This window comes from Dermacentor variabilis, chromosome 6 (genome assembly GCF_050947875.1).
Source record: "Dermacentor variabilis isolate Ectoservices chromosome 6, ASM5094787v1, whole genome shotgun sequence".
Classification (NCBI taxonomy): Eukaryota; Metazoa; Arthropoda; class Arachnida; order Ixodida; family Ixodidae; genus Dermacentor; species Dermacentor variabilis.
The window spans coordinates 67,791,845-67,807,874 of record NC_134573.1 but is presented as its reverse complement, the minus strand read 5'-3'; the positions used below and the strand labels follow the sequence as shown (position 1 = coordinate 67,807,874).

The 16,030-nt window shown below is 49.4% G+C and overlaps 1 protein-coding gene across 1 annotated transcript in view; it reads right to left on the bottom strand.

Moving 5' to 3' along the window:
• Positions 1-7,313: 7,313 nt before the first annotated feature.
• LOC142586164 (cholinesterase 1-like) overlaps positions 7,314-16,030 on the bottom strand; it is a 47,256-nt gene continuing 38,539 nt past the window's right edge. The window contains exon 3 of the mRNA XM_075697417.1: positions 7,314-8,322. Coding sequence (XP_075553532.1) covers positions 7,314-8,322 — 1,009 coding nt within the window. The remainder of the gene's footprint in view (positions 8,323-16,030) is intronic.

Sequence of the window (16,030 nt, the reverse complement as noted above, 5' to 3'; positions counted from 1 at the left end):
GCTGTAGCAAAATATGTTGTAGAACGCACACGAACGACGCAACCGTGTGTACTTTATAAACAATGTGCTCGATATACTGATATTGGATGACATGATGTGCCTGTTTAGATAGCCAGGTACCCGGAGCTTGGATATCTTGGATTACACGTATACGCAAGCAGGTGCAAGAGCTTCACTTACGTAACGCACAGAGCAAATGGAATATGCCGCTAAATAGACACATAGCTGTCGTTATCTTAAACAAATGCATACATCTTGCTTTAGTCATCGCTTTCCGCATTTTTAGATTGGGGAAAGTTATAATGCTGTACAGTTGATTGCCAGATGCCTGCACGGGACCCTGTCAATCATGTCACGTGTCTTCAGGCTTTAAACGGCCTGCGCCTCGCCCGCTCCCCGTCCGTCCAGTGTATGAGAGCACCGGCGGAGTCTTCAATAAACGTTCGTTATTGCTTCCATCAGCGGGTATCAAATGCTTTCCTTCAGCTGCAACTGCTTAGGAAGAAAGGCTGTCGAATGCTGATGCCGAAGTTTGGGTAATAAGTTCTTTGATCAATGTCTAATATATATCTAGTGGTTTACGATTTCTTGCCATCTGAGGCATAATCTACATAGTTGGAGCAAAAATATGTAAACGTTACTCGAGTATACGTAAGACCAATTGCTCGCTACAATCTTTGATACAGATTGATGTGCTTATATTTACTCGGCTTCTGCTTCTGCGCTCATCATCATCATCATCAGCCTGGTTAAGCCCACTGCAGGGCAGATGCGTCTCCCATACTTCTCTAACTATCCCGGTCATGTACAAATTGTGGCTATGTGGTCCCTGCAAACTTTTTAATCTCATCCGCCCATCTAACTTCCTGCCCCCCCCCCCTGCTACGCTTCCCTTCCCTTGGAATCCAGTCCGTAACCCTTAATGACCACCGGTTTTCTTCCCTCCTCATTACATGTCCTGCCCCCCCCCCCCCTTTTTCTTTTTCTTGATTTCAACTTAGATGTCATTAACACGCGTTTGTTCCCTCACCCAATCTGCTCTTTTATTATTCCTTAATGTTAGATCCATCATTCTTCTTTCCATAGCTCATTGCGTCGTCCTCAATTTAAGTAGAACCCTTTTCGTAAGCCTCCAGGTTTCTGCCCCATACGTGAGTACTCGTAAGACACAGTGCGCTCATACGCCCGAGCAAATTTAAATGCAACTAGTTTAACATAACATATTGCTCCAGAGATTAAGAATCTCCACGGAGAGTGTCCCATAATACTTCGATGAATAAGGCGCGTTTCATGCTGCAAAACTGTTTTAGTATCTTAAAGAGCTGGACAAGTTGGTGTGACAGGACAAAAGCCTTGCAGAAATATAGAATGCCCACATTTGGCGTGGCGATCGGGGAACAGTTTATGCAGTACGGCTTAAAGTAGTTTACTCTTGCCTGTCACGATGCACCAAATAAAGAGCACGGAGAAGGAAAGGAGAGATGAGTGATGATGACCATGACGAAGGGAAGAAAGTCTGTGCACATACGTTTGCCAAAATGCGGCTGTTCTAAAGCCCTCATGATGCGGCTAACGCGACAACAGAAGAATGTGAAATTTATTTACAGACCCTGATCCCCACAACTGCGGGGCATGATATTCGTGAGATGACTGGCGCCCCCTATCGGTGGGTGTCCACTAAGTGCTGCGCAACTGAGTGGGCGTCAGAGTTAAAAGCCTCACAAAGAGAACACTGTTTTTAATTAGCATTTGATTAAGAGGAAGCTTAAGCTCGTGCCTCCTATCTAGATGCATTGGAAATGAGAAATATTTTTACAGCGAAGCTGTTTACGCCTTGCGTTCCGTGCGCTTTTCGTGCCCGTCAACAACTCTACGGGAGCAAAAACTACCATCATCAGCCATGGCTAGTGGGCCCCCGGTGCAAGGGGCCAGTGGGGGGGGGAGTGTCATATGCGCCTGAAGACACCCCTCTTTCCGCCGGCTTGACTGGGCGCAAATTTCAAAGAATGCTCCGGTATCCAGTAGCCCGAGCTCATGCACCCGATGCTTCGCGCCGCAGAATTGTAGGCTGCAGCTCTATCAACACCCCTCAAAATAATTGCACGAATGTGCGGGCTAAAAAATTTAATTCGCGAAATGGTCGCTAAACTACTCGCCTTAGCGGAACGTTTCATGTGGGGTGCGCTCGTGCTGTGCGTCCATGCTGGGAGCAGGAGTCGCTAAACACACAGTGAGGCATTGTAATACGTTGGGGCGCTTGGGTCCCTCTTCCGTTCAGAACGCGCAGCGAACACTAACAAAGACAGCAGCAAGAGGGCGTTCAACCAGCGCGCCCGGCACGGTGAAGCGTTCGTTGAGAGCGACGTTGCATAAGTGGGGCCGTCAAAAAGTCGCAAATGGGATTCTCTGGATCGTCTTCAGACTCGATTCGGCCGAAGAGTTTGGCGGCGTATGATTCGACAGGCTGTAGTAGTGGGCCCGCCGCGATGTCCGGCTCGCTTTTACTTCCCCTCTCCCGCTCGCTCCGAGAAGCCGCTGCGAAACCTGCCGTTATGTTTCACGCTTTCCTTCTTACCCTCGAAAGTTTCAGAAAACTGTTGTTGTTGTGTGACTTCATGTCACAAGTACAGTGTCTGTATCAGCTGCACAGAATTTTATATATAAAAAAAGGTGAATTTTGTAAGGATATTTCCCGATCGAGATTCTATGAAGGTATGTATTTTTGTGATTACTAGGAACTCGGTAGCGCGAAAAATATGGCAGATAAGTAATAACCGTATCCTTAATAATCCCCTAATTAGTACTTATAGAGGAAGCACTTCAATTCCAGAATTGAGGATTCAAAGTCATATTATTTACTCAACAAAAACTTCTTAAACAAAATTGTTTTGGGTGCTACAACCTACAGTACTTTGGCACTGCGGGCGGCGCCCAGTATGGCAGTAGCGAAAGAAATATGAAATGGACCAGTGACGTTGATCCCGCAATCCTTTCCATTGCGAGTGCAGACCAACAGTAGTGCAAGCTTTCGCTGGCACGGGCTTTATCGCGGCCTTTTCTTTCTTTTTTTATGGTGATGCCAAGAATCGACGCGAAGCGTGCTCTATTCTGTTCCCAATCTTGCGATGGTACCGCAGCTCAGATAATTACGTTTGTCCGTATAGCAGCAAATGAAAACAAGGCTTTATTGATCACAATGAAGAGAACTCGTAATTGTCATAGCATTGGCGCCCGCGCAGCGGGGAGGCAGTTAGCGTTTTCTGATAGGGTGGGGAGATCAGGGTCACTGACAAACAATTTAGTTTTCGTTCAGGGCTGCCCACAGTCAAAATACTGCGTGCCATAGTCCCTACGTCGATTTCTGTGAAGTTGTTGTTGGGCAAGATAAGAATGTCGGGCTTCAATTTTGCAAATGCAATATTGCCGCTAAAATTGGTAATTAAAACTTTATTATAAAGATATTTATTGTTGCTTGGGACGTGAGTCATGTTTTCCACGATGCCGCATTTGTATTGGCTGCCAAGCCTTACAGTCTGACAGAAGATGTGCACATGGGCTTATCACACGTTATCAGTGCAGCACCTTGTGTTATTTGGCGCAGGAAAAACAGCGTGTATATTTGCTGCATTCGCGATCTCTGGGAAAGAAAGCGAAGGAGAGGGGGACCCGGGGAACGTGCGCGGTATCCAAGGCGGCTGTACTGGTGCTGAAACCCGGAAATTGTCGATATTCTCGCCTTCCTCGACTACATCGGGGGGGGGGGGGGTGACAGAAGACTTATGGGCCCCGGGCGCCGTACGACCTAGGTACGCCGCTGCTGCAGAGGCCGCTTCGGAACGATGTCGACAGTTCGGCGCACCACTTTTTCTGTGCTCCCAGCAATGCGATGCTTTGCTCGGCGTGAAACAGAGCGATTCCTCGTGCCGACCGGGAACTCTCTGCGAAATCAACGGCACGCGCTCGTGCCACGGCTCCCGCGTTCGTCGTCGTCTTCCACAGCTGGCTGCGTGGCCGTTCATCTTTCCAGCGTAGAATTTTACTTCACTTCTGTCGTAATGGGGAGGCCGCGTTGACGGGGCTATGAGCCATTGCTTAAGGGAGTATGAGCCATTCATGGTCTTACGTAACGGAAAGATTTAACTTTGAAGAAATTTAATTTCGAAGAATGTACAAGCGGCAAATCGCAGGCGAAGGCGGCTAACCACGCCGCCTGCCAAACTCGAGACATCGAACGCAAGCGACAACTGCGGACTGCGGGTATACCGTCAGTGACGTCGTTCTCTCCGTCGCAGCCGATTCTGTGTGTAACCTTATAACTGAGAAATACTTTAATGAACGCTCGGGATTAACCCAGTGATAAACACAGGGGCCGCACGTTTCAGCTTCGCTGATTTACCATCTTCTTCTTCTCTTTGTGGCTTGTGTGTACAAAGACCGACTTCTTTCTTTTTTTTTCTTTCTCTCTTCCCCCCCCCCTTTTTTTTTTTTGTGGCTTGTGTGTACAAAGACCGACCTCACCTTTCTTTTTGTAGCGCTTCTTTGGCGTGGTGAGAAGCTTCGGTGGGGATGAAGATCATCCTACAATCACACACTTTGGCCAGATATTCAGGCTCGTGAGCCTAAACTGCGCGAAACGTTAAGACGACAGGAAGAAACACACGACATCTAGAAACGCAGCTTCTGCGCTTCGTTGTATGCGTTTCATCCTTTCTTGCAGTTTACCCTTATTTCAGTATTAACGAACTGGCGCGATAAATCTTGTTGCTGCAGGAGGATGCCGCTTTCTCGTGGTAACACTAATTCGGACAAGAGAGAACGCCAACGAGCGTGAAACACGCGCAAACTGCCCGTCCGCACGAGCTCAAGGCTGTGACGAGGCGTCTGCAGTGGAGCCCGATGGAACAGCTCTGCCATCTGGCGGCTGTCACAGAAGTGGCGACAGCGGCTGTAAGCGCGCGGGCGGGGAGTTTTACAACTAAAGCTAGTCCAGTAACGTTGACTGTTCGCGCGTTCGTCCTCGTCGTCTTCTTCCACGGGCGGCTCCATTGTCGCTCAGCATGGCAGCGTTCCCATACTGCCCCTACCTCTGCGAAGGCGCTGAAGGCACTGACCCACTGCCAGTCGGTGCGGCGATTTTTCAAACTCAGCGGTGGCTCTGTAACTCAGCAACGAGAAATGGTATCACAATTCTGTAAATTGAACGATGGCACATCTAAAGCAGACAAAATTGTTGCATTATACATAGCTGTGAAATAAACCACTAATTTGTCAGTAGCAACTCTTCTAAAACCCTTGTAAACAATGTAATATCACGTAAGATATAAACTGACACATCAAATTCGTCCGCATTGGATGCTCTAATGGATAAAGTTTACAGAAGTGCGATATCTGTTCTAGGTGCAGAGCTACGAATTATCAAACTTCGTGCTTTTATTTCTTCAAACTTACTCATTTTTGAAGATACCATATAAATATTGCAAGCCCTAATTAAAAATGTCGCTTCCAGCAGTTACTAGAACTTAACTTTCTCTCTGAAGGGCAATAAATGTAATTAAAATCGACCCAGTGGTTATCTAACAACGTTTCTGCGTTTTACATGCGATTCATTAGGCGGAATCGCAGGTGGCCCCGAGCTAAAGCTACGTCTTAATGTATAAGAAATAGCCATTCAGCAATATCTTCGAAGAAGTTTAGCTATGTGGCAATAAAACCCCATGTTCCGGGGCAGCTTCATTCGTCACTGGATGTTGACTGGCTTATAAACTGAAGTTTGTACCAGTCTCCAGCTATATCTCTAAACACCTAAAGTTTGATTATCGCGTAGTTGAATTTTTGGAAACATGTTGCCAAATTTTGTCTCTTTTGTAGATGAATCCAATCCTAATCACTCACAACTTTTGCTCGACAGGTTAATTTTTTTCAAATTTCGTTGCAAATTCATTTACACAGCCCAGAGAGGGCGTTAGGTAGTTCGTGCGTTTGGTGCACCGCATTTCTGTACATAAGATGTGGATTTATGCTGAACTCTGCCAGAGGGGAAGAGGGGACAAGTCTTGGAGGGGGGGGAGGGGGGACCATCATGAGGCAGCGCAATGGCTTTGACACCAATCTTACGCTGATAGCAGCTCACCGTCGCGTGCAGTTGGCAAGAAGCATGGTGGAATCATTATCGTTCGAGTTTCGACTATGGTAATAATTAGGGGTCTAAAATATTAACCGTACAAATGCTTCGGTCATTCCATGTATTGTACATGTGTCGCAGAACGTGAAGGAAAATGCTCGACACTATGCTGTTGTCTCAGTTGCTTCTCACTTCAAAGAAGAGTACATGATTCCTTCAAGGCATATGCTGATTGCTAGTGTTGCCTATGTGTGATAGGCATCGGAGACGGGCGTTACAACACCGTGGTGGCGTGGGCTAGTCGGTATATACTCGACAGGGAAACAGCGCGCGAAAGGACGAATGACAAGAAGGGGAACATACACCAGCGCGGCTGCTAGAATGACTGTCTTAGGAAGCATGCTTGTGTGCTAAAGGTTTGTCTGGGAGAAATGAAGGAATGACAAATGTAATATAACGGCAACTGCCAGCGCTCTCGAATCGCCAGTATTTATTGTATAGAAAGTGCATACTGGATTTGAGAATCTTTTTACACTTGTACTAGCGGCTGCCTGAACCAGAGAGCGGAGTTCCGGTTTGAATACGCATAGCCTAGCTATTCCAACATATCCTCGATAATTCTGGCTGGCGTGTCGTGTTCGCGCCGTTTTTTTCTCAGAGTTCTTCTAAAAACAAATGTATCCCACCAAGAAAATAAGCAATATAGAGTTTTATATATTGAGATCAAATAACATAGCCAAACACAACATTGTAACGGGGAAATGTTGACACGTGTGCTTGTTTATCTTGCTCCGCTGGCCGCAGTTTACTGGCTAACAACTGTTAAACGTAATCACACGTCGCAGGACACGCCTGTATGTATCGGAAGTTTCTCGCTGTATAAAAGCTGACATGCCTGACTCACAGATCAGATTCTGAGATCAGATTCCGACGATCGCCGTCGGTGCTCTCTGCTACCGTCGTGCTTTGAGGGTACCCTATTTTTCTAGGCACAGGTTCGTTCACTAAAGAGCTACTTTCGCAACACACAGTATTTGCTACTGTATTCTTCAGTTACTATGACCACTATAACGTGAAAATGTATGATAAGTAAATGTAACTGTTTGGTAGTACAACGCTCTCAACATGCCATATGGCTGTCTTATCAATATTTTGATCATTCGTAAAACCGCAAATGTCTTCAAATAAAAACTTACCTCCCTCTCGCGAAGCTGCTCCATATTTTGATGACTTCCCGCGTGAAAGGAATGTCGTCAGGGCAGCCACCTGGTTTGTCAAACGGCCTTCCAAAAACGAAAGCTGTGTCGTCACCGTGTGTCATGCCCAGCCAGCCGTTTTCCTGGCTGCATTGCGACACGTAGTTCAACTCGTAAAAGTAGACGGCCCTGCCAGCTTTGGCTGCAGTTGTGGCATCGGCGAGTTTTAGAGCGGTCTCCAGTTCACCGCAAGCAATGAGAACGTCAGTTTCAACCCGCGCAAGCGCTTGTCTCAACTGATCGTAGGCAAAGTCATAAATGTTTCCCATGTATAACTCTTGAAGCTTAATTATATCGGGCAGCGCTAAGCTGCTATGCAATGCGCCTAGATAGTAAATCATTTCACTTTTGCTTACTTTTCTCGGCGGGAGAAACTTTGAAAATATGTCTGGAAATTTCGCGTAGAGGTTCACGCTTCCGTCGTTGGCTACGAGCCCAATAAGGATGTCTATGTCACCTGTGAATGTCGCCACTTGCGGGTTGACTGGTAAGAGTTTGTCACCGAAGATGGGAATAAATTTGCCACCTTCGTCCATAAAGTTTTGCTCTGCGGCTGAAATCAGCGTTGCATTGACGTTCCGCATGCAGGACACAAAGTTCGATGACGTGTCACCGTTAGAACTCTCGTTGTAGCATCCGAACATTGCAGCGAACTGGCGAGACTCGTTGAAGGCAATTGTGCTGTTTTTCGTCTGTCCTTGCTTCGTTGATGGACCACTCTGTATGATGGCTCGCTTGAATGGCAGCCTAGCGTCAGTCATAGTAAGAAAAAAACCGATTGACATGCCACCCGCACTCCATCCAAACACTGTCACCTCTCCAGGGTCAGCGCCAAAAGCAGCAATATTATTCTGGATCCATTCAAGCGCGAGCAGTTGGTCGTAGAGGCCCTGATTGCCGGGGGCTTCTTCCGTTCCAGAGTAAAGGTAGCCAAATGAGTTCAGCCTGCATGATTTTGGATACAGAAATGAGGTATTGCACTAGTCAGCTTTATTAAAGGGTACAGTTTAACTACTCAGATCTTATCCTTCAGTCTATGGCTATTAGAAAGAACTGAACACAGAGAAGAAACTAGTTATCCTTTCCGGCCAAAAAGTAAACGAGGCTATCTCGTGACAAACACGAATCATAAAAGCGAATTGCAATGTTCCGCGATTTAGTTTGTGCTTGAAACCCCTGCTGCGATCATTCAAAATTAGAACGTTGTCTTCTAGCCCATACAGAATGTTATTCAAATAGTAAGGGCCGGCAAGGAGTACATATTTCTTCCTCACGTTGCACCCGTGATGCATCGTGTGGTTCCCGGCGGCTACTCTCTGGGCTGTACATCACAAATTGTAAATTGTAAATTGTACAATGTAAATCTAACCTTTATTTGTAAATCGAACCTTTATCGTACTTTCATCGCCCTTTACATTTGTGGATATTGTCACGTGGTAGTGACGGTGAAGAAAGAAGCAGTACGGTGGAATACAAAACTAGCTTTTATTGGGTGAACCTGTGCCCACAAAACAGGCTACACTTATAGCACAACGATATCGGCGAACACGGTCGGCGATCGTCGGAAATCGGATCAGCGGGTCAAGCGCGTCGGCTTTTATAGAGCAGTCGTCGAATGTTCCAGACTAATTGTTCGGACCCGCGTGCCTTCCACAATGTTCTACACCATTCGCGTTACGCGATGGAATCAGATAACACACGGTTCGGCGACAACAGACAGCCGGGTAGAAGCATCGATAACTTTCCAGAAACGTCGGATACATGCAGGCGCGTCCCTCGCTGTGCGATTACATTTGTTTAAGCGGCAAAACGTGGTCGCCCGATAAAGATAAGTACACGTGTCAATACCCCCCTCTTAAAGAGCATCGACCCGATGCTGCAAACAAACGAAGGTAATAAACAAAAGCACTCGTAGCAAAGAAAAGAGCAAAAATGGCGAAGTTTGTCAGCGTCCGTAAAAGGGTTTAAGGCGCACCACGTGGACCACTTCAGATCGTGCGCGGCGCTGCTGTGAATGCGAAATGCCGTCTGGCACGACCTCACAATCCAGAGCGCCAATACGTCGGATGACCTTGTAGGGTCCGAAATAGCGTCGGAGTAGTTTCTCACTGAGTCCTCGTCGGCGTATCGGGGTCCAGACCCCAACACGGTCGCCAGGTTGGTACTCGACGAAGCGTCGTCGGAGGTTGTAGTGTCGGCTGTCGGTCCTCTGCTGGCTCTTGATTCGCAGGCGGGCGAGCTGTCGGGCTTCTTCGGCGCGCTGGAGATAGCTAGCGACGTCAACATTCTCTTCGTCAGTTACGTGCGGCAGCATGGCGTCAAGCGTCGTCGTCGGTTTCCTGCCGTAAACCAGCTTAAACGGCGTGATCTCTGTTGTTTCTTGCACCGCCGTGTTGTACGCAAAGGTTACGTACGGCAGGACCGCGTCCCACGTCTTGTGTTCGACGTCGACGTACATTGCTAGCATGTCGGCGAGGGTCTTGTTGAGGCGCTCCGTGAGACCATTCGTCTGCGGATGGTAGGCAGTTGTCCTCCTGTGGCTTGTCTGGCTGTACTGCAGAATGGCTTGGGTGAGCTCTGCTGTAAAAGCCGTTCCTCTGTCGGTGATGAGGACTTCTGGGGCACCATGTCTCAGCAGGATGTTCTCCACGAAAAATTTCGCCACTTCGGCTGCGCTGCCTTTTGGTAGAGCTTTAGTTTCAGCAAAACGGGTGAGATAGTCCGTCGCCACGACGATCCACTTATTCCCGGATGTTGATATCGGAAACGGCCCTAAAAAATCCATCCCAATCTGCTGGAATGGTCGGCGAGGAGGTTCGATCGGCTGTAGTAATCCTGCTGGCCTTGTCGGTGGTGTCTTGCGTAGTTGACAGTCTCGGCATGTCTTGACGTAACGGGCGACGTCGGCGGTCAGACGCGGCCAGTAATACCTTTCCTGTATTCTCGACAGCGTCCGGGAGAATCCTAGGTGCCCAGCGGTTGGATCGTCGTGTAGGGCGTGCAGTATTTCTGGACGCAGCGCTGACGGTACAACAAGAAGGTAGCTGGCGCGGACTGGTGAGTTCTTCTTCACGAGCAGGTTGTTTTGTAGTGTGAACGAAGACAACCCGCGCTTAAATGCCCTAGGGACAACGTCGGTGTTCCCTTCCAAATACTCGACGAGGCCTTTTTGCTCCGGGTCGGCTCGTTGCTGTTTAGTGAAGTCTTCCGCGCTTATTATCCCAAGGAAGGCGTCGTCGTCCTCGTCGTCTTGCGGAGGGGGATCGATGGGGGCGCGCGATAAGCAGTCGGCGTCGGAGTGTTTTCTTCCGGACTTGTATATTACCGTGACGTCATATTCTTGTAGTCTGAGGCTCCACCGCGCCAGCCGTCCTGAAGGGTCCTTTAAGTTAGCTAGCCAACACAATGCGTGATGGTCACTGACGACTTTGAATGGCCTGCCATAGAGGTAAGGGCGGAATTTAGCTGTAGCCCAAATGATGGCGAGGCATTCCTTTTCAGTCGTAGAATAGTTGCTTTCCGCTTTTGACAGAGACCGGCTAGCATACGATATCACCCTTTCAAGTCCTTCTTTCCTCTGGACTAGGACGGCACCGAGGCCTAGGCTACTGACGTCAGTGTGGATTTCGGTATCGGCGTCCTCGTCGAAGTGTGCAAGTACCGGCGGCGACTGCATGCGTCGTTTGAGTTCTCGAAATGCCTTGGCCTGAGGTGTTTCCCACTTGAACGCGACATCACATTTGGTTAGATGTGTTAGCGGCTCCGCGATGCGTGAAAAGTCCTTGTCAAAGCGCCTATAATAGGCACACATGCCAAGGAATCTGCGCACTGCCTTCTTGTCGGTTGGCTGCGGGAACTTTGCGATGGCAGCTGTCTTCTGTGGGTCGGGGCGTACTCCTGATTTGCTGATCACGTGGCCTAGGAACAAAAGCTCATCGTAAGCGAAACGGCACTTTTCCGGCTTCAGAGTGAGCCCTGATGATTTGATGGCTTCTAACACTGTCGCAAGCCGCCTAAGGTGATCGTCGAAATTTCCGGCGAAGACAACGACGTCATCCAGGTAAACAAGGCACGTCGGCCACTTCAGTCCGGCTAACACCGTGTCCATGACGCGCTGAAACGTTGCAGGCGCCGAGCATAGTCCGAATGGCATGACCTTGAACTCGTAGAGGCCGTCTGGCGTGATGAAGGCAGTCTTTTCGCGATCTCTCTCGTCGACTTCTATTTGCCAGTAGCCAGACTTGAGGTCCATCGACGAGAAGTATTTCGCGTTGCAGAGCCGATCCAATGCGTCGTCTATCCGTGGAAGGGGGTACACATCCTTCTTCGTGATCTTGTTCAGTCGACGATAATCGACGCAGAAGCGTAGGGTTCCGTCCTTTCTCTTTACCAGGACTACAGGAGAGGCCCACGGGCTTTTCGACGGCTGGATGATGTCGTCGCGCAGCATTTCGTCGACTTGTTGCCTAATAGCTTCACGTTCTCGCGTCGAAACTCGGTAAGGGCCCTGGCGGAGTGGTCGAGCGCTCTCTTCGGTTATTATGCGATGCTTTGCAACTGGTGTTTGTCGAATCCTCGATGACGTCGAAAAGCAGTCTTTGTATCGTCTGAGAAGACTTCTGATCTGTTGCTGCTTATCCATAGGAAGACTTGGATTCACGTCGAAGTCTGGTTCGGGGATAATGCTCATCGGGGTAGATGCGGCTGAATCCGAGAGGACAAAGGCATTGCTGGTTTCCACAATTTCCTCGATGTATGCGATTGTCGTGCCCTTGTTGATGTGCTTGAACTCTTGGCTGAAGTTGGTTAGCATAACTTCCACTTGCCCTCCGTGGAGTCGAGCGATCCCTCTTGCGACGCAAATTTCACGGTCGAGCAGTAGATGTTGGTCGCCCTCGATGACGCCTTCTACGTCAACGGGTGTTTCAGTGCCGACGGAAATAATAATGCTGGAACGCGGCGGGATGCTCACTTGATCTTCGAGCACACTCAAGGCGTGGTGACTACGACAGCTCTCCGGCGGTATCGCTTGATCTTGCGACAGCGTTATCGATTTCAACTTCAGGTCGATGACTGCGCCATGTTGATTCAGGAAGTCCATGCCGAGAATGACGTCTCGTGAACACTGTTGGAGGATAACGAAGGTGGCAGGGTAAGTCCGGTCATGAATGGTAATTCTTACCGTGCAGATTAGAGTCGGCGTAATGAGGTGTCCTCCAGCGGTCCGAATTTGGGGGCCCTCCCATGCAGTCTTAACCTTCTTTAACTGGGCGGCGATGTGTCCACTAATTACGGAGTAATCGGCACCTGTGTCGACTAAGGCAGTGACTGCGTGGCCGTCGAGAAGCACGTCGAGGTCGGTGGTTCTTTGTATGGCGTTGCGGTTAGGTCGTGGCGTCGGATCACGGCTGCGTCGTGTTGAACTGAAGTTGGAACGTCGCGTCGTCAAGTCGTCGTTCGTCGGTGTAGTCTTGCCTTCCTGACTTCGTCGGGACGGCGGCGTGTCGTTGTTATGTCGTCGAGATCGTTTCTTCGTCGTCTTCGTCGGCGGCGGAGGATCTTCGTCAGTTCGACGAACAGCAACCGCTCCTCCATCGGTTGCTGCTTTTAGTTTTCCAGATATGGGCTCGCTGACCGGCCCCGGGCTGGACCAGTGTATGGTCGGCGCTGCGGCGACAGGTAGCGGCCTGGTGATGGCGAACGCGATGGTCGTCGAGTGCTCCACTGAGTAGCGGCGAGGTAGTCGGCGATGTCACGAGGTCGTTCACCTTCCCTTGGGCGCTGTGCGTTGACGGCGAAGCCTCGCAATCCCAGGTCGCGGTATGGGCATCGGCGGTACACATGGCCGGCTTCGCCGCAGTGGTAACAGAGCGGGCGGTGGTCGGGGGCACGCCAAATGTCCGTCTTCCTCGCGTAGGTGCGCTGGGCGACGGGTGGGTGTGCTGGCGGCGGCGGCGGTGGACGACGGAATTGCGTCCTTGCAGGGCCCTGGCGTGGTCGCGGAGGGGGACCTGGACGGCGTGCGACGGCGGCGTATGTCATCGCTTCTGGCTGGGGCTGCGGTAATTGTGGTTGCAGTTCAGGAACTCCTAGCGATCGGTGCACCTCTTCTTTCACGATGTCGGCGATCGAGGCCACTTGAGGCTGCGACGATGGCAAGACCTTGCGCAGTTCTTCGCGCACAATGGCCCTGATGGTCTCGCATAGATCGTCCGTGGCCAGTGATTGAATTCCGAGTAGCTTGTTGGCTTGGTGCGTCGGTCGAATTGCCGGTTCCGCAATTCCAGTGTCTTCTCGATGCTCGTCGCCTCACGAAGAAACTCGTCGACGGTCTTCGGTGGGCTTCTTACCATACCGGCGAAAAGTTCCTCTTTTACACCACGCATCAGTAGACGTACTTTCTTCTCCTCGGACATTTCGAGGTCGGCGTGGCGGAACAGACGGCTCATTTCCTCAGTGAAGATCGCGATCGTCTCATTCGGAAGCTGCGCTCTTGTATCCAGTAGAGCTTGGGCTCGCTCTTTTCGCACGACGCTTTGAAATGTTTGCAGGAAGCCGCTTCGGAAGAGGTCCCACGTCGTCAAGGTGGCTTCTCGATTCTCGAACCACGTCTTGGCGGCGTCCTCCAATGCGAAATAGACATGTCGTAGCTTGTCGTCGCTTGCCCAGTTGTTAAACGTAGCGACCCTCTCATACGTTTCCAGCCAGGTTTCCGGGTCCTCAAATGTGGAACCGCGGAACGTCGGTGGTTCCCTGGGCTGCTGCAGCACGATGGGGGACGCTGGGGCTGCCATTGGGGTTGCCTTGGCCACAATCTTCTTGGTCTTCTCAGGTAGAAGTCCGTGCTCCGGGGGCAGCTGTTGAAAACGGCGGCTTGCTCGGTGGTCCGGGACTACGTTGGTGTTCTGTTTGCGGTCTGGGCTGGGATCACGGCTTGTCGGGGGCGTCCCGTACATGAACGAAAAGCACCTCCACCAGATGTCACGTGGTAGTGACGGTGAAGAAAGAAGCAGTACGGTGGAATACAAAACTAGCTTTTATTGGGCGAACCTGTGCCTACAAAACAGGCTATACTTATAGCACAACGATAGCGGCGAACACGGTCGGCGATCGTCGGAAATCTGATCAGCGGGTCAAGCGCGTCGGCTTTTATAGAGCAGTCGTCGAATGTTCCAGACTAATCGTTCGGACCCGCGTGCCTTCCAGAATGTTCTACACCATTCGCGTTACGCGATGGAATCAGATAACACACGGTTCGGCGACAACAGACAGCCGGGTAGAAGCATCGATAACTTTCCAGAAACGTCGGATACATGCAGGCGCGTCCCTCGCTGTGCGATTACATTTGTTAAGCGGCAAAACGTGGTCGCCCGATAAAGATAAGTACACGTGTCAATATATTAAAACATATTGAGCCTCTGGGCATGTGCCCGCATAACCATTTCACTGCTAGCCGGCCTTGTAGACAACTTGGTTCTCTGCGTATGGTATGGTGCCGACACAGACAACTTATCACTAGGAATAGGCAATATGGGTATTATGCCTACCTCCTTATTGCGAAATTGTTATTGTGAAAAAATTTTCTAAGCCTTTCTTGATGTAAGATGGGCCTTAACCAACCTCACTTTTCTAAAGAAAATGCTTGATGGCACTCTTACAAGCGATAATTATCTCGTATAATATGCGACACACTATGCAGTAACGGGCATATTTTGTGACCAGGCAAAAATACATTTGAATTGAACGAAATTTGCAAAATATACGAAAACCATTCAAAAACTCGACAGATTGCTTTACAAAACGGAGTGTATCTCTCATATCTCCAGTTAGTGCAAGTTTCACCAGATATAATGACGCCTTCCTTCGTTGACTAATTCATAGATTCAATATCTAGACCGGTTGATTCAAAGACCTTGATTGTACGCTCATTTTTCCTTGACATTGTTTTAGAAGCTTCACCCCAGCTTGAAATATGCCATCTAATTCTTCAACCGAGAGTTATTTGTTGCTGCTGTTGTTATTAGCTACGAGGGCGAATCAGAAACTATTTGTCCCCATTTTTAATTAGCCAAAATAAGGTACATACAGGTAATTAGATATATGGCTACTATTGTACGTACCTTACTCTATTTTTCAACAGTCCCCGCGCCGTTTCAAACGCTTGTCCCATCGCAGCACTAAATTTGATATGCCCCTGCGGCATGTTGTCGTCAGTCGGCGATGCACATGGCCGCCCAGAACGCTCATTGTCATGCAAGTCCTCACAGCTTTTTGCGAATTCACCCCCCCCCCCCACTTCTCAAAGCGAGACACCTTTAGCCATACGTAGGCTATATTTCCCTGTGGATTTCAATCGGCGTTCATCCCCTTGCTCCATAGAAAACGAATCTCAGTTAGTTGTTCGTATGCCATGGGCGTGTGAAACACATCAGCCATTTTCAACTGACAGTGGCGCCGTGCCGCGGAGATACCAGCAGATAAGGCCAGGCCGGTCCAAGGAAAGTCCGTCGCTGGAAATGGATAGGTTGACTTCGCCTTTGTAGCCCTAATTTGGCAAAAAAATAGGGGCAAATACTTTCTGATTCGCCCTCGTATTTGAACTTGGAAGGCGTGATACTGTCTACACCGCAAACACTGTAGCCATTTTTTTAGA